General features: G+C 40.7%; 1 protein-coding gene across 1 annotated transcript in view; it reads right to left on the bottom strand.

Annotated features, from left to right (window-relative positions):
- Positions 1-23,684, bottom strand: part of PIP4K2A (phosphatidylinositol-5-phosphate 4-kinase type 2 alpha) — a 162,019-nt gene that overhangs the window by 25,720 nt on the left and 112,615 nt on the right. Inside the window, exons 4-6 of the mRNA XM_087825484.1 lie at positions 22,858-23,010; positions 9,358-9,504; positions 4,221-4,259 (exon numbers count right to left, since the gene is read on the bottom strand). Of these exons, the coding sequence (XP_087681610.1) occupies positions 4,221-4,259; positions 9,358-9,504; positions 22,858-23,010 (339 nt within the window). The remainder of the gene's footprint in view (positions 1-4,220; positions 4,260-9,357; positions 9,505-22,857; positions 23,011-23,684) is intronic.

The following is a 23,684-nucleotide window of genomic DNA, read 5'->3' on the forward strand; positions in this document are numbered from 1 at the left end:
TTCTTTGCACCAAGATAATAATTTTGTAGAGAATGTGGTTACACAATGAGAGCAATGGAGGTAATATTCTTGCAAATTATTTGTTTACATTTATAAAGGCTAACATGTTTAGCTTTCTCCAAATATTTTAACCAGAGGTAACAGTGATTAAAAACATTTATAGTTTTATTTGTGAAGACAAAGAACAGCATGCTTTCTGGATAAGTAAAAAATATTAACTGATCATGGAGAGAAAAACCTGAAAACCAGCATAAAAAAGGAATGCAAAAAATTTTTTAGAACTTAAAAACCAAATACTTATACGAGTTCAGCTTCATTAATACATTTCATTTATTTTTGTATATTATAGTTTAGTCAATGTTACCTCACTGTGGCTGGATTATAAGCAAACTGCCATATCCAAGAGACAGCATGTCCTATTGCAGGCATAGTCTCCTTCACCAATTACAAATTTCAATTACTTTTACATTCCATATCTTCAAGGAATCATCTCTCACCCCTTCTCAGGGAGCACTTATAATCTAGGGCAGGTGGGTGGCCTTTTGGCCCCTCTCCTGGAAGGAGAGCTATCATGAACTCCAAGCCCAGAAAGTAAAGCACATTGAATTCTTCCACAGGGCAATTGTGTAGATGATTTTAATGTGTACATAGTGTAAGATATAGTGACATGGGAGGTATTTACAAAAATGCCTACATTCCACAAATTAAGGAAATGTGAATGGGTGGTTGTGCCAACACAGCATAAAATCAAACAATTTATTTCACTGCTTTTTTATTTTTAAATCAACATTCAGAATGAACTGCTTTAGTACCATATTTAACTCCAAAATAATGTTTTTGTCAGTGCAGTGTTTCCTTTTTCATCTTTATGATTCATAGGATTCAAATATATTTTTGATAACATGTCCTTTAAAAAGAGGAAAGAGGGAACTCCCAGACATTTAGAGTAGCACATTTATCATAGTGGTTAGAAAGGTGTCTGAGCTGGAACCCTGGCTCCATCGCATCGTAACTGTGGGACCTTGGACAAGTCACTGAACCTGATAAGTAACTTCTTTGACTCAAAGGAAGTAATAATAGGTAGTTGTGAGGATTACATGACCAAATTCACGTAAAATTTAAAAGTGTCTGGCACATAGTATGCACTCGACAGATGTCAATCATTATTATTTACCTTTATAATTCTCAATACATTGACATTAACATTAAAAAATAAACCCCAGATTAAGGTAAAGTTTCTCCTCTGCCCCTAGTTGTGCGACGCAGCGTGGGAACTCAATTTCGGGGTCTCAAATCTGTCACAGGTGAGAGGGGGACTGGACTCTGATCTCTCAAGGCCCCTCCTATCTCTGACTTTCCAAGCCCACCTCCCAAGGAGATGTTTTGAGGAATAAATGGCACAATCCCAAAGAGGATAAAAGTATAATCCTTAGAAAAGGGTTTCTGTTAAAGAAATCCTATATTCTCACGTTTTTTTCACAGAAATCTAGAGGAATAAAGGGCTAAACGTTTTTGGTGAGGTGGGCAGTGGAACTGTGATGAATGCCGTGGATTTCTGGAAAGTACAGGGTCCTACAGGTTGGGCAGTGGAGGGAGACACAGGTAACTGAAAGTTCTGATTCTAATGAAATACGGTATTACAGTTACAAGGATGTCAAATACTTGTGGCTTTCTGTCACACATGTCTTTGCTTTATAACTTAGACTTCAGCAGCAACCGTCCCATTAGCTGTAACTGTCTTTCTCGGCATTGGTTATTGTCAAAGCAGAACAAGTCCTTGGTGATGAATCCTGAAGACATCGAAGTGAACAGAGGGGAAAAAAGGCTGCTAGCAGTAGTCTCAAGGGACTTGAGAACAAAGGAAAAACCGAGCAACCAACATGGAATGATGGCTGTCATCACATCCACATTCTTACTCAGGGGCTGGCTTTGTGTTATGAGCCTGAAAAATGTGGGTGGCTCTTTAAACAGTTCAGCTATTTGCTCCTAGGAGAAAATCCCAATAGTACGAAACCTCTGAATTTCTCATGGACTAAAACTTAAATACCTAGTTGAGTTCTTTGACACCTGGAAGAAATGTTCAGTCATAGCAACACAGAAGTCGACAGTCCACCATTTCTGCTTCTTTGGCCAAAGCTGGAGCCTTCAGGGTTATTTACAAGGAGGTTGTAAGTATAAAAATATACTCACTGGTGTACAGTAAAAATACAAATGGTCAAAGAAGGACCTACCATTTCATTTTCTCTTCTCTCTTCTTAACCCACTGCTATCTGGCTTCTGCTCCACCCACCCATTGTCACTGAAAGGTTGCCAGTGATTTCCCAGTTGACAAGTTCAATGGATAATAAATTACTCAGTCCTCACCCAACCTGACCTTGCAGAAGCATCCGATACTGGGAAAGTTCTCTCCCTCTGGTTTCTGGGACAATATTAGAGAAGAAATTTCATGAGAGCAGGGGCACAATTCACTGAGGCACTTCTCATAATGCTCGGCAAAATGCTTGCTCATAATACTCAACAAACATTCGGAAAAATGATCCAAGCTTTCCTGGGTCATGTCCTATCTCTTTGGCTGGTCTTTTGCAAGACTCTCTTCCTTTACCCGTCAACCTTAAATGATGATGTCCTTCTGAGCTGGCTCCAGACGTGCTCCACCTCCTATTTCATACACTGGTCCTGAGGGACCTCACTCCTTCCCTGTCTGTGCTGATCCTCTTTCCCATGAGGTTTTCCACGCCATTTCTTCCAGTCGAAATCCTCTCTGTAGTCTCTCATGCCTCCTGGACATCCTATTCAGATGCCGCATGACATCTCAAACTACTCCTTCCACTCCGCTCCCTCCCCAGAGAGTGAAATCAACACCTAGGCAACTATCCGAACCAGGAGCTAGGGAGTCACCCTTGATCCTGCCCTCCCTCCACACATGCTCCCTGAAACCGTTCACCTCCCACATTCAGTCTCTCGGTTCTGTGCACTCTTCTTCCTAAATCGCTCTATAATCTATCATATTCCAATGTCCCTGCTCAGGTCAACACCTCATCTGGGTTATTTCACCACCCTCCAGCTAAAGCACCAAGCACACCCCCTCTAAGCTCCCCCATAAGCTGCTCGCTCTTGCTTCCCCCCTGGCTAATGCCTGCTTCTCCGTCAGGTTTCCACACGTCACCTCTTCTAGGAAGCCTTTCCTTGGCCCCACCGAGCTGGTGTCAGGCGCTCTTGCTACGTGCTTCCTAGGGAAGGACTTATCACATGAAAGTTATTTCCTAGTAATGTCTGTATCTCCTGCTAGATGTGTCTGTGTGGCTCATTATTTTAGTCCCTGAAAGCTAGGATAGTAACCATAAAGACATTCACAAAGCTTCTGAATGAATTAGTAATTTCCAGATCCATAAAATTCAAACCAAAGTTGAATGATATCATTCTGAAAGAATTTAATTTCAAAAACAAAAACCTGAGCCTCAGCTTTCAGAAGGTTTAGTAAAAGAAGACATCCTGAGGTGAGGGAGAGGAAGAATGACCGAGAGCACAGAAGGTGCCTTTCACATAAGCAATGTCAATTTTGGTTATTTGAGGCTTATACACAGAAAGCACTTCCCAAATTCTTAATCAAACTGACTGAGGCTGAATCTGTCTAGAATCTTGTATAATATACTAAATGTAGTTCAAATATTTCCTACCATTCAGTGACTCAGGAAAACATAAAAGGACATAGTCTCTTCCCTAATTCCTTAAGTAAAAACCACTAATCATATCTTAACATTTAATAGTTGGAAAAGAGTTTAAAGCTCATGCAAGCCAACATTTTATAGGTGAGAAAACTGGGGCTCACAGAGGCAAAGAAACTCGCTCAGGCCGCACCTGGTTAGTTAGTGGTCAAGTGTAGAGTTAGGACCCTGCTGCTGAGCTGTACATGCCGGTCTTGATCATAAGCTATTGCACAGGCGGCTGTGTTTTCAAGACCACATTGCACGGGAACTGCTTCTTCCTAGCACACTTAAAACTAATAGCTACTTCATTGTTCAACCAAGAGGTATGGGGCAGCTGGTCTGAAAAACAGAAGTGAAGTGAAATACTTCAGTTCAATACTGTGCTTCTCTCTGGTGCTGAGAAGGGGGACACGGAAAGAATCACAGTGGCAGAGTCAGAAAGAAGGAATGAAGTAAGAGGCCCTGTCCGAGCATGCCGCAGGGCCTTGGTGAGGAGTACGTCAGGGCACTTACCTTTTCTTTGTCACTAGCTTCTCTAGCCACTGTAGAGCCCTGAAACACAAAGCAAAAATAAAAACTTGCACTGGATTTCATGCTTAAAATATGCAAACATTCCAGGGCAGAGCATGGCAATAAGTGAGCACCAGCTCTGCTGTGGAGCCTTGTCCTGAGTGAGCTCTGTCCCTCTCTGATCAGTACTCACTACCCAGTGTGCTCTCCCTCCGCAGGTTTTCCCATCCACTCCTCCCCAGCCCTTTCCCCATCATGCCCTCTGGTTCCTGTCCTCCTGCTGGAAATCAGAAAATCTGACTATCACTGGAACAGTAACTTTCTAAACACTGGATCAAAACCACACTCTCCTTTTCCCATCGGTTGCCAGAAATGGCTGGTGTTATGATCTTCAAAGGTGAAGCTGGCCATCAGCTGGCTGCAGTGACTACTGGAGCAGCAAATGCCTCTTGCCCCACATGTCTTCCAGATGCAGGCACATCCTCGCTCTCTGACTGCCTTGCTCCCTTGTTAGAGTTACTGATGACCATGGTCTCTTCAGTGACTATAAGTAAGGTCCCTGTGGTACTTTCTGCCCCCCTTCACCTTGGAGATCCCTTCACACACACGTTTATGTGCACTCCTTCTGGGCCAGGGACCTAGGAGAGCACAGAGCTATAAAGTGGAAGAAAACACAACTTTTGATCTAAGCAATTTCCCCTCTGCTGCACTGGTTTTCAAAACGACGCTCAGGGCTCTGGGGTTGTCCCAGATGACCCAAGTCCACCTCAGGTGCTTAGAGGGGAGATTGGGGGCAGAGTCCCAGCAAAGAAATTTCCTTTGTTTGTGGAGGATTTTTTTAAAAAAGAAAAGTTGGGAAATGAATGGCCAGTGAATTCCTAACTCTGTCAGTACAAGGACTACGTGTGCTCTGTGCTCCCGGTGACCATGGCGGTGTCTCACACAGCAGTGCTTGGCGTTAGCCAAATAAATGGATGGAGAAGAATCACAGACCAATCCACTCTGTCCCTCCCCGACCAGCACTGGACGTCCAAACTTCATCAGGGTTAAGGGAACATTCATTTACCTGAATTCCTCTTAAACAGATATGCGCTGCCCTGCAACACTTGCATTAGCCAATCATTAACAGAACCTACGTATCACTGGGGGAAAATTAAAGTAGCTTCTAGACTGGCTATTCTTAAAAAAAAAAATCAAAATTTGTACTCCACAACCATCTTCCATTTAAGTAGCTTAGTCACTAATTAGGATGTGTGTGACCTATAATTCACAGATGAGGAGATGCAGACTGAGGAGACTCCTTGTACTGGGGAAGGGAGTGGAGAGCAGGCCAGAGCCTCCCCCAGGGTCAATTCTCCATCCCCCTGGTGCTCAGCATTCCCAGGCCTGGCGGATCGGAGAGGCCCTGCTGCCAGCTCAGGGGAAATGCTCGAAGTTTCTTGGGGATATGTTAGAGGAGCATAGGCTGACCCACCAAATGCAGATGAGCGATGTGAATCATTCACGAGGGAAGCCCAGTTCCACACCGCAGTGGGCACCCTTGCACAGCACAGCCCAACAGCTGTAACTTGCAATGGTATGTATTCGTTCCTTTAGGGATTCTTGAACACAGGCCACAAATATCCTTAGGGCACAGATTTCTAACAAAGAATGTTCCCGATTGGGGGAAAAAATGGGACACATCTATAATACCTGAGCACTGCTTATGCTGCTGGGCAGAGGGAAAAGTGATTTATTCCTTTTTGTATCTTTAACCAAGTTTTTGGTCGGTGGTTTTTGTTTTAGTTTTTCCTTCCTAAAATATAACCCTGTTTAGGATTCTCAGTGGAGCTTCATCTCTATGTAAATGCAGATCATTAGCCTGGAAAAAACTCATCCAAGTTTAAATTAATTCAGAATGAAAAACTAAAACAAAAATAGAAAAGTAAGGTTAGTAAGTTAAGGCAGAGAGTTTGAGCCATGAAATGATACCACATGCCCAGGTTCTACCACAACGGAACGTTCTGGCAAAACAGAATCTATTTATTCTACAAGCTAAAAAGGGGGATGAGTGATAAAGTTCAAGGCAAATTAAAACTGAAATATCCAGCCTACAAGTATAATTTACCTCAAGATATATTTACTAGGTGCACTATCTTAAGCATTTCCAGAGGATAAAAAAGTAAGTAGGACAAAAAACTTGCCTGTAAGGCACTTATACTCACTAGTAGAATTGATGAGACAACCAAAATTCATTGACCAATTCCATATGCTATGCGTTATGCTGGACATGACATGCACATGTCTCATTTAATCCTCACAATCCAGCAAAGGTAGGTAAAATTATCCCCATTTTACAGATGAAGAAACTGAGGCTTATAAAGGTTCAACAACTCACAAACAGCTGACAGTGATAAAACCAGGACATGTGGCTTCAGAGGTCACTCTGGCTTCTCACATGGGAGAGTCAGACCAGTGAACAGAGTCCTGGAATACTCAACAGAGCCTTTGTGATAAAGATGGTGTCAAAGAGGCCTGTGCAGTGGCTGGGATTTCCACCAGGGGCAACTGCAGTGAACACAGTGGTTATGACTTGAAGACAGGACAGACTAAGGCTGTATTTGGAAAGCCTGTACAGTTAATTTGAACTCCGGAGGGCAGGAGATGAACTTAGACCATTTCCCCTCCCTTAGACCAGCATTTCTCAAAGTGTCTAGCTAATTCAGCACCCAGGGGTCCCAAGACCCTCTCAGAGGTCTGCAAAATCAAAACTCTCTCTATAATAATACTGAGATGTTATTTGCTTTGCTCACTGCTTGATAGTTGCACGCATATTGCAAAAACAATGGTGGGTAAAACTACTGGCACCTTAGCACAAGTCCAGCAGTGGCACCAAACGGTACTAGCAGAGTTTGTCATAATATGTCTATATCTGTATCTATATCTATATCTGAATACACAAATTTCCTTGAGGAAGCAATGAAATTTGTTTTTAATAAATCCTGACACTGGAGTACATATCTTTTCAATATTCTGTGTGAGAAGTATGCATAAAGCACTTCTGTTTAAAAAAAGAAATGGTTTTAAGAACAGTCATTTTTGTGATGGTTTGAGTTATAAGTTCAAGTAGACAGTTTTTTCATGAAACAACGTTTTTGCTTAGAAGAGCAGCTGACAATGTATATTTATTCATATCTGGGCACTGTCAGATATTTGCTCAAAGATAAACTAGGCTGCTGGGTTAGGCTATGTGTAGAGGGACTGTGTGCTGCCAATTCATGGAAAACAACGAACAAGACTTGTGGCCAGTGGTAAAATTTGAGCTTTTAAGTAAAAATCAGGAATTTTTAAAAACTTGTATCTGCCACCCTGAGCTTGACAGTTTCTCAATACTTAGACTTTTCCAATAAACCTGGTGGTGATAGTAACGTGACTTCTTGATATCGTAAGGAAATGTGTCACTATTTGGAAAAGCACGTAACTCAGTGAACCCATCCATTCCAGATGACCAAAGCAGGATGCATTCAGAACCATGCAGCAGACAGACCAATGGTTTTTAATGAAAAGAGTACAAAAGTTCACTGATGTGACTGCAGATTCCACATTCCACATACGCTTTGAGAATTACCATTTGTCAGGTGTTTAGATATTAAAAAATATCCACAAATTTTGGAAAAAGTTATTAAAACACACCCCTCCCCTTTCCCAACTACATGTTTTTATAAGGTCTGACTTTCTTCATACAATTCAATCAAACAGAACCAGATAAAACACTGCAACTGTCATACTTAACACCTTGCTGACTGGCTATTTTGAGCCAGAACTCGCCCATGAGGCAGGCTACTTTTCTGTCCTGACCGATCAGCAAGGTGTTTAAAATTACTTACATTAATATAAGTGCAGACACAAGTTATCTCATGACCAGTCAGCAACGTTTGGACACAGAAACACATGTATACTCGTGACTGGTCAGCAAGGTGAATTTAAGTCTGACGTTAAAGAAATTTGCAAAAATGTAAAACAATGTCACCTATCTCAATAATTTTATTTGGAAAATATAGTTATTTTTCATAAAAATACACTAATATGTAATTGTTTTATAATTTTAAATAAATTTGAGTATTTAAAAATTTCTCATATTAATTCCTAACATTGCAAATATCAGTAGACATAACCTACATAAGCAAACGTCTTTTGGGGTCCTCTGTAAAGAGTGTGAAGAAGTCTAAGATAAAAAAATGTGAGAAACACTGATGAAGGCCAAAGCTTGGTAAACTTTTTCTGAAAAGGGTCAGCGGGTAAGTGTTTTAGGCTTTGTGGTCCAAAACAATCTCTGTGATAACTACTTAACTCTGCCAGTAGAGCGCACAAGCAACCACACACAATACAGACACAATGGGCATGGTGATATCCCAACAAAACTTTGTTTACAAAAATGGCCCAGTTGGATTTGCCATGCAGGCATGTCATAGTTTACCAAATCTTAACTTGGACATTCTGTCTCTAAGTCAGTGATTCTAGAAGTGACCTTACTCCACTCAAAATTTCCAGCGGTCTGCCACTCACTCAATGCCTTCGAAATAGCCTGTCTCAGGGCTTCTTCCCTCTGCCAGGAACGTCTTCCCTCAGCTCATTCCCTCACCTCCTTCAGGTCTGCTCCACATCAGCTTCTCAGTGAAACCTTACCTGACCCCCTATTTTCAACTGCATCCCTTCCCCGCCCTTCCCCGTGTTTACTTCTATCCATAACACTTATCACTTCCTAATAAACTATCTGACTCACTTACTACTTTCACTTTTTGTCTGTCTTTACCCACCAAAAAGTCAGCTCCTTGAGTGAAGGTTTTTGTTTTGTTCATCACATTATTCCCAGCATCTAAAAGCAAGGCCTGGTAATAGTTGGTGTTCAATAAATATTTGTTGAATAAACTAGACATGATATTGTACAAGCGTCTTCTGGTAAATACAGTGAGTGATCCCTCGTTAACATGAAGGAGTACACTGCAAGTTGCCTGGTGGCTTTGGGCTCTGGGCACCTCCTAAGTGTTTAGCATGATCACTTACAACAGTTACAATGTAGACGAGTGTTTAGCATGATCAATACAACATTTACAATGTAGATGAGTAAGCTTAATTACTTAATTAATAAAATCAATCTCACCTTTAAGTCGTATTTCCTATATACAGATAGACGGTGGCTGAATACATTTCTTGTAACAATCACATATATTTCAACTCCATCAACATTAAGCCGGTACATGCCCAAGAATTGTGGAAGAAGGGTAATCCCATGACATTCCACTATATACTGCACAGGAAAGAAGGAAAAGGGGGAAAAAGCCAATCAAAAGGTACTCTTTCAGATGTAAAATATAACTCTTCTACCTATGGTGTTTACACAAAGTGACACCCTCCAATCGTGAAGGTCCTGTTTATAGAAAATAAACATGTTTATACTGCTTAATGCAGGATCTGTGTTATATATATATATATATATAAATTCAACTTTATATCCAAAGAGGTATTTTTTCCTAACATTCCAAACTAATTTGTAACATCAAAACTTGGATAAAACAGTGACTGATCCTGTCCATAATTCCTTTAAAGTGAAATTATATTCTCCTGAGGACCTCCACCTTCCTTCCCAAAATCCCTGATAATTACTTTATGAGGTTGAGACAGAGTCACTCGGCCACTAAGATCAGCTCTTTTAAATAGTGTTGAAGTCAAAATTAAAGAGTAAATTGTGAAGAGAGCCCAGTGTTAGAAGCTGAGTGGGTTGGGCTCTAGTCCTAGTTTTTCCGTTTCTCATGAAACTACTGCCTGGAGCTAAGCTGCCCACCAGAGCAGCAGCATAAAGGGTGGGGGGTCCGAGCTACCACGGAGCCTGTGCTCCTGCTCCAGACAGACAGAGCTTCTCTGGCCCACGTTGGATTTCATCAGGTCCACTGGACGAGTCCCAGCTTTGACACCATTTCCAATTAGAGTTGCAAAAACACAACATGAGCTTAGAAGTCTTTAATGACCATACTCTAAAAGGCCAAAAGATGAAGACACTTCTCCTTAAAAGCCGATCTTTATAGAACAGGTCCCACTGTACTTTCCAAAGGAAAATTAGGTTTTCCTTTCTTTAAAATGAGGGGAAAATAAGATTTTAAAAAAAAATCTCTTTTATGTCCATGACATGTGTGTAAAATCTCTAGGATAAGAAACAACATGACTGTTATGATCCCAAAATTCTGAAAATTGTATACGTTGTATTTACAGGGAGAAGCCTGGGAGAATGGTCATCAAATGATAATGGTGGAATCTAGGGTATCTTTGCTTTTTTCCTTTTTATAAAAAAATTATATTGGTTGAGTTTATCTGTTTTCAATGAACATTTTATAAGAAATAAGAATAAGAATGCCCTTTCAAACTTTCTAGTGGTAAACACTGTCAACCACTGACTCTTTATAATATTAACCATCTTAAGAGTGTTTTTTTTTAAAGCCTTAGTTTTTATCATTAAAGAAAAGATGAGCAGCAGCAGTATGAGTTAGATTTTTACCACCTAGAGTTTGGCATATTTTAAAGATGCTCCTGACCTTTTCTTTTTAATCTTCCTAACCATAATTGAGCTACATTTAAAAAAAATTATTTTCCTTTTTATTTAATTTATTGGGGTGACACTGGTTAAAAAAAGATACAGGTTTCAGGTGCACAATTCCACAACACATCATCTGTACCCTGTATTGTGTGTTCACCACCCAAGTCGTCTCCTTCCATCCCCGTTTATCCCCCCGTTCCCTCCTCCACCTCCCCCCTCTTTCCCCCAGCAATCCCCACACTGCTGTCCATGTCCATGAGTTTTTTTCCTCTCTCTTCTTTTTCTTTAGCTACATATTTTAATGTGATATATTTTCTAAGCAGAATTTCACCTCAAGTTCTTAATTTGAAGTCAGATCAGTGGAACATTTTCTACTTACCTCCTTTTTAAAAAATAGGAAATTAACTTGAGTTTTGCTAACATGAAATAGGTGGTAAAGAGCCCCTGCTGAAGAGACAATATCTCCAATCTGCTCTAAAGAATGAAAAGGGGTTGTTGTCCCTCCCCTCTGAAGAAAGATGGTTGGATGGGCCTTAAAAACACAGAGAAAGCCCAGCCGGGCGTGGCTCAGCGGTTGAGCATTGACCTAGGATCCAGGAGATCGGGGTTCGATTCCCAGTCAGGGCTCATGCCAAGGTTGTGGACTCGATCCCCAGTTGGGGGGTTGCAGGAGGCAGCCGATCAATGACTCTCTCATCATTGATGTTTCTATCTCTCTCTCTCCCCTTCTCCTTTCCTCTCTCTGAAATCAATAAAGATATATTTTTTAAAAAAACCAAAACCACAGAGACTATGGGAGTCTACATTGTCTAGACTGTATAATAAGCACAGTGGAAGGAACATGGGTTTGTGAGCCAGAGAAACGTGCATGCGTCCTGGTGCCTCCATTTACCAGCTGTGGGCTCTTGGGCAAGTTACTAAATCATTCATCACTTTAGTTTCATTTTCTGGAAAGTGAACACCATAATTTTTACTTTGAGGTTATTCTGTGGATTACAGATAATACTATGTTAAAATACTTCACATGATGTCCCTGGACTTTACTATATACTCTTCTTCCTACTGTAGATGACAATGATAATAGCCATTATTTTCATTCAAAACGCTGATAAGAAACTTTAGTGTTACACCTATCTGCTGCTTTATGCTCCAAGCTGACTCATAGATATGTACTTGTGTCCATTCTGAGGGAGACCCTGCATAGGTGTTTTGGGGGGCCCTGGGTACCCACACTCACTTAGCTCCGCTTTGTGCTCTTCTGCTCAGATTCTTCCCACCATGGTCCATCTTTTAAAAGTCCTGCCAGTAGAATATGTCTCTTAGATCAAAATCTCTGTATAGACTCAGATGCCATGGAACAGAGTGGATACTAACCATTACTCATGTGGATGAGTATGTTAAAGAGACCTCTGAATGCTATACAGGAAATCATTGACAAGCTTGTTGTTTCAGGGAAAAACACACATATAGATTATATTCTACAACTCTTCTATCTTTAAGGTTAGATAAATTACTACATATAAAAAAAAAACAGATCAAATTTGATCTACTGCATCAGCACATTTCTACCTGTACGCGTTCTCAAAGGCATGACTCCCTTATGAGACTTTGATGACTGTCTTGAAAAAAACATTTAATAAACTTGTAACTCCTGAGTATGTAATAAGTATGTAAAAAAACCACAAACCATATTAAAGCCTATCATAGTAGATTCCAAGAGTGCCCAGCTATAGTTGATGCCCAAAGTTTAGAAAACATTTACAGATAAAACTTTGCAGAAGAAAACTCTACACAGTAACTGAATTTCTGGGTGGGGGCCCTGGAAAAGAATGCACTTTCACTGGAGGCACATGTCACTGGGTCTGTGAACACCAGGGTTGGCGACCACTGCTCGATATGTCCCTGCATGTGGCTGGTGACACAAAGAGACGTCAATGTTAATCCTCTCAGATTCTTCCCCAGCTGACCCGGGAAATACTGTGCACAAACTCTAACCCCATCTACAAGAATTCCTACACACACAATCTGCTAGAGGCAACCCTGCAACCAGAGAGATGAGAAATCCACAGCCACAGCTTTAGCTGGGCTCTAGGCACGACTCAGCCACATCATGCTGCCAGGGTCTCCCTTGGTCCAGCTCCACCCTCACTAGCTGTGTGACCTTGGATGCATCAGTCAACCTCTTGGAGAAGAGGGGTAGTAATAGTACTTGGTGCTTAGGATTTTCATAAAGAATGTGAAGAGCAAGGAAACGAGACTGGAGGACAGCCAATGACTCAAGCAGGAGCCAGATGAAACCAAGACCCAGGGGTGAGGGGTGGAAAAGGAAGAAAAGGAGGGGTGAGGGAGGAAGACTTCCAGGGGCACCTGATGTGTCCCTAACACACTCTCTGAGAAACAGACTCTATTTTAAATGCATAATGTAAACTCCCAATTTCAAGGACTCTCATAAAACACTGACTTTCCAAAAATGAATAATGCTGCATAGTATGTATTTGTTTATAAAGTAAGGTAATCTTTTGTAAATATTTTTAAAAAACACTAAAAAATTCTATTTCTCACTCTTGTTGCTTTTAGGATCAGAACTCTTAGCACTGTTCCTTCAAGAACTTAAACACTGTTAACAAATTAACTAAATAACTTGTGAATAAATGCTTCAAAAATAATAAGAAAAGGTGGTATTGGGGGCACTACACTATCATGCTTTTTAAAATAATCAATTACTTGGCACAAGCATCTTCTTTTTTGTATAGTTACAAATATCCTCAGCATCTATAAATTTACTTGTAACATTCTTGATTCCATCATAAGACAATGTAAGAAATCTTTGCTTCCTCCCTTCTACATGCTTAATTTCCAGACTGCAAGAATGGACAACTAACCATTTAACCCTGAGGGCGAACTCTTTATGAAAGGTAAAAATATTTTTTCACTTTCAGCCACTGCCTTGATGTGACTACAAGGCAGTCCTTCCCCACTGGAAAGGGACATGATTAACATGAGTGGTGCCACTATCTGCTGTATTAATGTCTGTTTACAGACTCGACAGGTGCAGTGCTCTAGTGTCATCTGCTAGACTCCTTTCTAGAAGTTAGATGAATCTGAGGTCCCAAGGGAGACATGGCCACAAGTGAACCAAACTTGACACTGGTCATCCATGTGTGGCTCAGAAACTGAGAGCACACATCAGACAAAAGAGATAGCTCGTTTTCAAGAGTACAGGAAGCGTGTATATATTCCTAAAGAGTGTTCCTGTCAGTGACCCCTCAAATGTGGCATTTTCTCCAAGGTGCTCCTATTTGTGGCACAATGAGGCCATTATATCCACCCTTCTGGGCTCTCTACGTGACCTGCAGCCACTCTTCTCTCACCTCAAACAGAGCAGCTCTGTCTGGTACCTGGGTGGTGGCTTTCAAATGCTTGCAATTCAAAGATGCCACTGATCTTTCATCTGAATAGGCACTGAATATTTACTACCAAATTTTTAAAAAGTGAACTTGATAATCATCAATTCTTATGCTTACTATATGGAGTTAAATCAATCACAATTATTCTTGGGGTCAGTGTCCACATTCTCAGCGTTAAACTCACTGCATCCCCTATGTTTGAATTTTAAAATACTGTTTTCATTACTTTTAGCTTTTGCATTTTTATAGCTGGACACCTCATGTCACCTCACTCTGTTATTTATCATGCAGTGGCTTCTTTTTTTTTTCAAAGTGCTCTCAATGTTGGCAATGTTTTGTCTATGACCTGCATACCAACACTAACAATCTTTACTTCTTTTTGTCTTTTCAAAAATTTATGTCTACACCTAGCTGGCATGGCTTAGTGGTTGAGCGTCAACCTATGAACCAGGAGATCGGGGTTCAATTCCCAGTCAGGGCACATGCTCAGGTTTTGGGCTCGATCCCCAGTAGGGGGCGTGCAGGAGGCAGCCGATCAATGACTTACTCTCACCACTGATGTTTCTATCTTTCTCTCCCTCTCCCTTCCTCTCTCTAAAATCAATTTAAAAAATTTATATTTTTAAAAAATCTATGTGTAAATGATTCCATGGTGTCATCAATAAATGCAAATTTAATCTCCCCATCAGTCTTCCATAGTACTTTTTCCTATATAACCATGGGCTTGTTAGAGCTGTAATGCAATGATAAACTGATGTTGTGAAATCAGAATTTTTAAAAAACATATAAGCCCTGCTAGTGTGGCTCAGTGGTTGAGCGTCAACCCATGAACCAGGAGGTAAAGGTTCAATTCCCAATCAGGGTAGATGCCCCGATTTCAGGCTCGATCCCCAGTAGGGAATGTGCAGGAGGCAGCCGATCAATGTGTCTTTCTCATCAGTGTTTCTCTTTCTCTATCCCTCTCTTTTCCTCTCTCTCTCAAATCAATAAAAACATATTAAAATTAAAATAATAAAAACAAAAACATAAAGTACAACAGCCACAAGATCTCAGTTTCCTTTATAGGCACTGAACAAGAATAACACATATTATGAACCCCCAATTTGTTGCTCTTTCATGCAAAATAAAATTTCATTAAAAGATTCACAGCTGACTAAAGGTTTCAGTGGAGAGGGGTGTAAGTGATATAATGCAACAAATAAATATTTATATCTCCCCATGATAGTGTGAACCTGGGCTCTGGCTTTTGGAAATTGCTGTTATTATCATGATTCACTCATTTTTTAGACTCTTGAAGTGACAATTTAATATAGCACTAAATTAATACTTCAATGTAAAGTCTTGTTTCAGTTAAATATTTTTGAAATGTTAAATCATCTGTAATCCTTATTGTGTCTGGCTCTGTTTACAGATCACCCAACAAGCTTTACATGAAAGAAAGAAGGAGGGAGGGAGGGAGGGAGGGAAAAAAAGGGAAGTCAGCCAGCCTGAAATTAAGGATTGCTTTGTTTTAGAATGACAAAATCAATAGATAACCCAAATTTTCCTTGAATTGATATTTTGGGATAATGGTCTATAAGTATCAGTTAATAAAATTTATTTTGGTTTCAAATAGTTTTGAAGTCAAAAAAGAAGTAAAGATGACTACATTTAAGCTAATATAAATATTAAACTTTACTAATTTTCTACAATTTAACAAAATTAGGCTTAAAAGAAACAAACATTTCTCTGTAGTGTTCACATTGTTATTACTGAGATAATGCAGAATATACCCAAAATATAAACAGTGATATCCCTAATATTTGTTACACTATAATAAAGACCCATGAATAACATCATCATTAAAGATGAAATGACTATGTAAAAAATTACTCTATCATAAATATAGATGGCATTTACTCATTGACTACAATTAAAATACGGAATGATTGCTCCAAGCATCACCCTGGTGAGGAGATCTGAGAAGCCTTGCTACCGAGCTGCGGAGCAGTCAGCTGCCTTCCGCCGGCAGCTCCTTCTGCATCTGCCTTGCTGTCACTTTGGCCCAACATGGGAGCTTCTGGATGGAGTACTCCCGAGTGGCCCCCCCAGGCCGGCTGCTGCTTGGTTGGGCCTGCCTGGCTTCTCCCTCTTTCCAGTCCTACTTCTTCCCACATTGGCTCTGATCCCTAATCAACATCTTGACTCCAAACTCCGTGTGGGCTTCTGCTTAGGCAAGTCCCTCTGAGTGAGAGTCAGCAGACACAAGAGGCAACAAATTCAGGCCCAGGACTTGCATGGGAGAGGACTACTGGAAATAGAATTTGAACAGTTAATTATGTATAAAACATTTAAAGTAATCAAGGATGCGATTTCAGAGAGGAGCATATAACAAGAAACTACCAGGAATGAACTCGTAAAAATGGGACATTTAAAGGCAAAAATGTGATTACTGAAATTAAAAAATCATTGGTGAGAAAACAAATTAGAACAATTAACGAGAGAGTTGGGGACTGGACGACAACTTGGCTGAGGGATTCACCCAGAGTCAGGCAGAGATGTTTGAAGATGGAAAATGGGAAAGAAAAATTAAAAGACATGGAGGCCAGAATGAGAAGGTCAAATATACTGCAGTTGAAGAGAAGAGAAACTAAAGGAGACAGGTGAGGGATGAAGAGAAAAGGAAGGAATTTCCAGAAACTGGAGAAAACCTGCTGCAGGAAAGGCATTCTGATGAGTGTGCTGGGCAGCACCCTGGGAACCTGGGGGATGAATGGCTAGGACCTGTGAACAGAGGCTCCAAGCGCCCCCATTAGCCAGCAGTGACTCCCTGTCTGCAAAGGGGAGTCGGAAGGGGTAACCCCTATGCCACGAGGGACGCAAACACCTTCCTGGCGTTTCTAAGAGAGAAGCGAACAAAGCGCCTGCAGCTTCTGATGGCAGCGCGGCTCTGCTGGAGCCCGCCTTTGGTCATGTACTTCTTGGAGCGTATAGGACTTCAAACAGGAATGTACTTTTGACATTTCAATTGACCTCTCCTCCAGGCAGGGAACTAAAAAGCTAAAGAACAGACTCAGAATGTGTCCGCTTTTCTAGAAAGCAGGAACGGCCTTGCCACGTACTGGCGGCTTCATCAGCATCACCTGGGAGCGTTAGGGACACACAATCCAGTTTTCACAGAATGCGTGGTGTTCTGTCTATAATCAGAGTTTAGAAGCTCTGATGGAGTGTGTAACTTTTTCTCTTTCAGTGCTACACCTCCAAATTTCTTATTTTAAGATTTGGCTTTTATGGTGCTTTTATTCTGTTTTTCTCTATTAGTGGATAATTCTTCTAATGATAATGCTGACACCACGGTCCTTCACAGCAGGATAAAAAGACATACTCCATGGGGGGTCCAAAAGAGTCAAGCACTCACCCTAAAATCCTTTACTGAAATCTGAGATACTAGTTGGCCTATTTAACAAGGAGCTCATACTTTTAGGCATAACTTCCAGATTTGGCTCAAGTTACTAAGTGTTCCCAAAATGCAAAGGGCAAGAAAAGATTTTTAGGTTACTTTATCATCAATTTGGCCCCTTTAAAATAAGAAACAAATAATTTAGGCCCTGTGTTTCAAAAACTTAAGTTATTATTAGTGATATTTCCATCATCTATACTGTAATTTGTTCCTTCCCATAAAAATTTCTAGAAGTTTATTGATATTGACTTAATTTTAATTAAAGTTAAAGCTACATAACACCAAAACTCCCAATGAATTCAGGTCAGTGAAAAAAATAATCATTCAATTTAGGAGCAATCAGACATCCAAGTAGGTTCTTGACTAATTTTCCCTTTTTGAATGTTCTTCTGACATTGCTGAACTAATCAGCTGAAAAATCACCATTTATAGGAACCTGAATTTGTTCTAGCCTGATAGAAATTTGAAAAGAAAAAAAAAAGGGGGTATTTATATGCAAACATTAAGTTATTTTCCCAACTATAAAAAAGAGAAAACCTATAAAGGAAAAGAGACTTATAAAAGTTGGCTCTGCTTAATATAAATTTTTGATTGTCTAAGAGATGATGCTGTCCTTTCTCAGCACAGAGTGAAAATTAGGATAGGATTTGGGAGCAGATAAAGACTAAGGGACGATTCTGGAGCTTTGGAAAAAGGCAAACCTCTTGTGATAAAAATCTTCATAATGGTGCCGCAGTGCCACACTCTACCAGACACCAGGCCCCCTAGTGGACTGAAAGAATTAATGAAAGAGTTCAAGTGTTGAACACTGGGCTGTGGGAATCTGAGCAGGTATTTAATCTCTTACTCAATCATTTATATAGCACTTATCAGATATCAGGCACTATTCTGAGCAGGTTATAGATATCAATTCACCTAAGTTGCGCAACATCAAATGAAGTAGGTGCTATTATCCAAGGTTACAGAGAGAGAAGCATGTGGAGAGGTTACACAGCTGGTCAGGAGCAAAGCTGGGGTTTGAAGGCAGTAGCCAGCTCCAAAGTCTGTGCTCTGAGCCACCTACCACATTTCATTGCTGGTGAGGTTGGCTTATCAGAAAATTAATCCCAGGAAGAATTTATTCAAATATTTTGTAATGTTCCACTTCTCCAGAGGCTGGCCTTACGGTAGTTTCAACCTTCCAGAATATAGCTGCAACTCTGGGTATATTTCATTAAAACAAAAAACAAGAAAAGAGAAGAAAAAAGAGAAGTCAAGGGCCATGAAGTATCCAGACTTGTCAATCTGCCCCAGAGGAGACACCATCCCTGGGAGCAGGTCCCCTCTGTTGATATGCACTTTGAACAAGCCTAATTCCCCATCCAGATTAGGCCATTCAGAAGCACAGCAAATTAGAAGGTAAAAGCAACAACAACAAAAACCAACAAGAAGAAATAGAAAAATTGGCAGTCACCCCTGAAGCAGGAGACAGAAAATTTCTACGACTAGATACAAAGCCTAAAAGCAGTCTAGGCCGACTTACAGCAGCCTCTGAGCATCACTGAACAGAACAGAGAACAAAGCTTGGAAGGGCCTCTCCTGGATTGCAGATGGCGAGGCCTCGGTCTGAGCGCACGGAACAGCCACATCTGAGGATGTGCAAGGCGGAGCGCACCTCCGTGTAATAGTCATCGGCGCCTTGTCTGAAAGCGGCCACGAGAAGGGCAGCTGGAAGAACATTCGGGCCCTGCCCGGGGGGAGTCAGGCTGCAGAGCGCTGGGCGGCCAGCACGCGCTGCATGGTCTGTCTGCACAGCTGCGCTAACTAAACGTAAATTATATGTTGGCGTGGGTGCAGCAGCCCACACTGATGAAATTCCTGTGTGTGACGCGGCTGGCTCAAGGACGGTGCGCATGATGTCATGTGGACTCTGTGGGGAATGCCTCAGCAATAACCCTGTCTGACCTTAGTTCTAAGAACAGTTATATTTATCCTTAATAACTGACTTTCCTAGATCTTCAGGCACAGCGGCTGTGTAGCTGATATACCCAGGTTTCACTTATGACTTTGGCTTCTAGGAAACTAGGGTCCAATGAGTGGCCCTCAATGTGGGAAGCATGCTGGTCATCGTGGCATGAGGTTTAGGTTCACTCCAGGCTCCATTCTGTGTCTTCGACCTCTCCTTCCCTGTTCTATTTTTCTTTATTTTTTCTATTTATTTTATCTTATATTTCAAACTTCCTTGAAGGCCACCTTATTATCCTTTCTGGAACTGGGTCAAGGAGTAAATACACAAACAAACGAATGAGTAAATGAATGAAATGTAGATGGGGAAACTGAGGTTCAGACATGGCCTAAGTAACCAGTTCATAACAAGCTAGGATCTATGTCTCCTGACTTTCAACTTACTGCACTCTAAATAAATTATATCCATCATGGTGATATTTCAATCACTAAGACCCTCTAAGTTATATTTAAAATCATATTTATAAGAAGAAAAAATATATAAATGTTAGATAAATAAGGCTTTTTTGTATAAAGAACATACCAAGAAAATAAGTATTTTGTAATAGTGAAATGAAAGAAAATCTTTATTTGAAAGCCTCTGGAGCATGTTAATAGACTTATTTTGATTCCCAATGTATTTCAAGTAATACTTAAGATATGTTAAATCTGCATGTTAGGTTACGGTTATTACCCTAGAGAAAATGTTTCAAATTGTGATGTCTGTGAAGTTGAAAAATTCTGACTCAAAGTTGTCATCAAGAAGTTGCTGTTTGAACTGTGTGTCATTTTATTAGAATGTATCATAGACACTTATCAGAATATGTTTCCATCAGCCACAGAGGTATCTCTTTGCTTTGAAAATTCTGAGACAATTTTTAAAAAGTATGACATTAAGTTTCAAAGGAGGAGAAATGAAACAGTGGACAGTTTAAAAGGTCACTAGTTAAAAGCTGCAGCTTGTAATTTAACTTATTCAGAAGCCAGTGCCTTAGTGTTTTCTCCCTCACAGATACTATCCTGGCCCTCAAAATTCCCTTCATAATAGGCAACAGCATAAGCGCCATAGGACAAATTTCAAAAGGAACAGATGTTATAAATGATTTGTTAGATGTTAAATAAATTTAGAGGCTGACTACTGTTTTTAGAAGACAAATTAGGGGCGGCTCTTAGTTTCCGGAAACAAGATAGCTCAAGGATTTTTATAGATTTCACTGAAAGCAAAACACAATTGATCACTTTTGCAAAGACTGGAAGAAGATGCAACTGCCAAGAAATATCCCATGATGTCAGGGAAGCAACTATCGGTCCGTGTGCCACAAGAATTTTTAAAACATGCACTACCTGGCTATTTAGTCAGGGGCATGGACCTCTTTTCCCTAGATTGTCAGATAAAAAAATGACAACAGCCAACACAACACTAACCATCCACGGTGAGTGAATCAAAATCATAACTTTTTTTTTCTCAGATTGGCAAAAAATACATTTTTTGGTGTGTCACAGAATCTTAGTAATTAGTTCATGTGTGCCATGAGATGGAAAGGGTTGAAAATCACTGGTTTACACAGTCAGGGTCCACGGCACTTTATTTTGGATACCCTCTGCCATAGCCGGTCTTTATCTCTGAGGGGGATTTGAAGCTATTTAGGTAGGAAAAAGCCAAAGCAGGACTCAAAATGTGCATGTGTGTGTGTGTGTGTTTTAGCACATTGTTCAAACACCAGTTCTGAAGATGACTGCTGCCATGTGGCAAGCAATGGTCATATTCATGCCGTAAGACTACAATTTCTCAAGATGACATAGTTGCTACTGGTTACTGTCCTGTGACCCAATAAAAACTACCACCACCTTATACTGAGTGCCTAGCGTGTGGCAGGCACTGTGCTAAGTACCTGAGGTACAGTCCCCCGTTTTTAACCGTTAGGACTCCATTTTAGGTGTTGTTATTATCTCCATTGTATAAATGGAAACACTGAGGCTTCAAAGACCAGAAGTGATATGATCAGTATGTGGCAGAGCCGGGATTTGAACCTTAGTTTGTCTGACATTGGACTTCATGCTCTTACTATAGAGTCAGTAAGGCCTCTTACAGCTCCGCTGGGACCTGGGAACGTGTGCTCCACCAGGCAAACTTGTGCTGGAATTTATTCAAAGAGTGAGAGGGAAGAGGCGGGAGGGAGAGAGAAAGAGAGAGGAAGAGAGAGGGAGAGAGACTGCTGCTTCCAAAGGCAGTTTCATTCTTTCCCCAGGTGATTATGAAGGAATAATGCTGAGGGGTGAAAATGAAAGAATTTTGTAGCAGTAGAGTGTGATCAGGCCTTTTTTGGGGCCAGGCAGAAAAAGACTACTGCAAACAGGATAATTTGGAGGTGTAAATGGATAAATACTCACAGGTCAACACCTAACTTCTGGCATGTGCAGAACACTCCTGAAATGTTGCCAAGTCTTAAGTTGAGTGGTTTTAAAATCAGGATGGCAAAAATCGAAACTATTTTACAGAAGAGTATTTAGATGAAAAGTGTTACATAAATAACTAACCATCTTCAGAGGATAAACATTCCTAAATGTTAACTGTCAGTAATCTGGCAACAGCACTTTAAAAAAAAATAAAATTATATATATACACACACACATATACATGGCCCGGCCGGGCGTGGCTCAGCGGTTGAGCATTGACCTAGGATCCAGGCGATCGAGGTTTGATTCCAGGTCAGGGCACATGCCCGGGTTGCGGGCTCGATCCCTAGTTGGGGGTGTGCAGGAGGCAGTCGATCAATGATGACTCTCATCATTGATGTTTCTCTCTCCCTCTTGCTTCATCTCCCTGAAATCAATAAAGACACACACACACACACATATATATATATATATATATTTTTTAATGTATCTTTATTGATTTCAGAGAGAGGAAAGGAGAGGGTGAGAGACAGAAACATCAATGATGAGAGTCATTGACTAGCTGCCTCCTGCACGCCCCCTGCTGGAGATCAAGCCTGAAACCCAGGATTGTGCCGCACTGGGAATTGAACCTCGATCTCCTAGATCTTAGGTTGATGCTCCACTGCTGAGCCATGCTGGCCAAGGTGGCCACGGTACTTTTTGAAAAGCTGAACTAGAGGTGACTTTTATGTCAAATGTGTTCTCATCATTTCCTGATCATGTACTTAAATCTTTGGCCTTGATGATCAGAAGTCATGAATGTTAACCTTTTCAGAGTTTCAAATATAGATAAAGGAAAATTACCTGGTGGTATTTCTTCAGGATGTTGTGCATTTCAGCCACATCTTCACTCGTAATGGTCTTGATGATGTATCTTTTGTCGTAGGATGTGTGAAATCGAGCTCCGCTGCGAGCCTGGGAGTCGTTGGGAAGGGGTGCACTCCTGGTCAAGGAATTCTTCCCGTTGGGATAAGTGGGGAGGAAGGAAGAGAACCAGTTAAAAAAGTGGTTTCCTGACTTCTGAATAACCTGTTGTCATCACAAGTTTTCAAAAACATTTGTATTTGGAAGAAACTGATAAGTAGGATGACAGTATTTTATATGCATCGTAAATTAAACTGCTAGTCTTCCACGTGGAATGAAAACAGCTTGGGTCTGCACTAGAATTCTAATGTCCTTAAAGCAGGCTAATGTCTAGAATTATAATCAAACTTACTCTGTTCACCTTGCAATTTTCCGAGTTGGACAAAAGCCCAAATTTTCTTCTGAATAAAATTAGGTTCCAGTTATGAAAGAAAATTTTGCTTCACTGAGTGTTTCCTTAATGAGAGGGATTCTGCCAAACATTAAGCACAGAGTATTTCTCTCAATTCTAACCACATCGCCATGAAACAGTTACTATTTACTACATCACCGTCATTTTACAGATGAGGAGATGGGGATCTGAAAGGTTTAATAACTTGGCCAAGGTCACACAGCTAGTAAGGGGAGGAGCTAGAATTCAAGTTCTCAACTAGCAAACTACTCAGTTAGTAAACTCTGCTGCTTGTGGCATGCCCGGGGTGGAGGCTGGGCAGGGGTATCCTAAAATGGCTCCTCAGAAGATTCTACTTTGGTCCACCTTCCACCCC

This window comes from Miniopterus natalensis, chromosome 1, assembly GCF_054644295.1.
Source record: "Miniopterus natalensis isolate mMinNat1 chromosome 1, mMinNat1.hap1, whole genome shotgun sequence".
In the NCBI taxonomy this organism is placed as follows: domain Eukaryota; kingdom Metazoa; phylum Chordata; class Mammalia; order Chiroptera; family Miniopteridae; genus Miniopterus; species Miniopterus natalensis.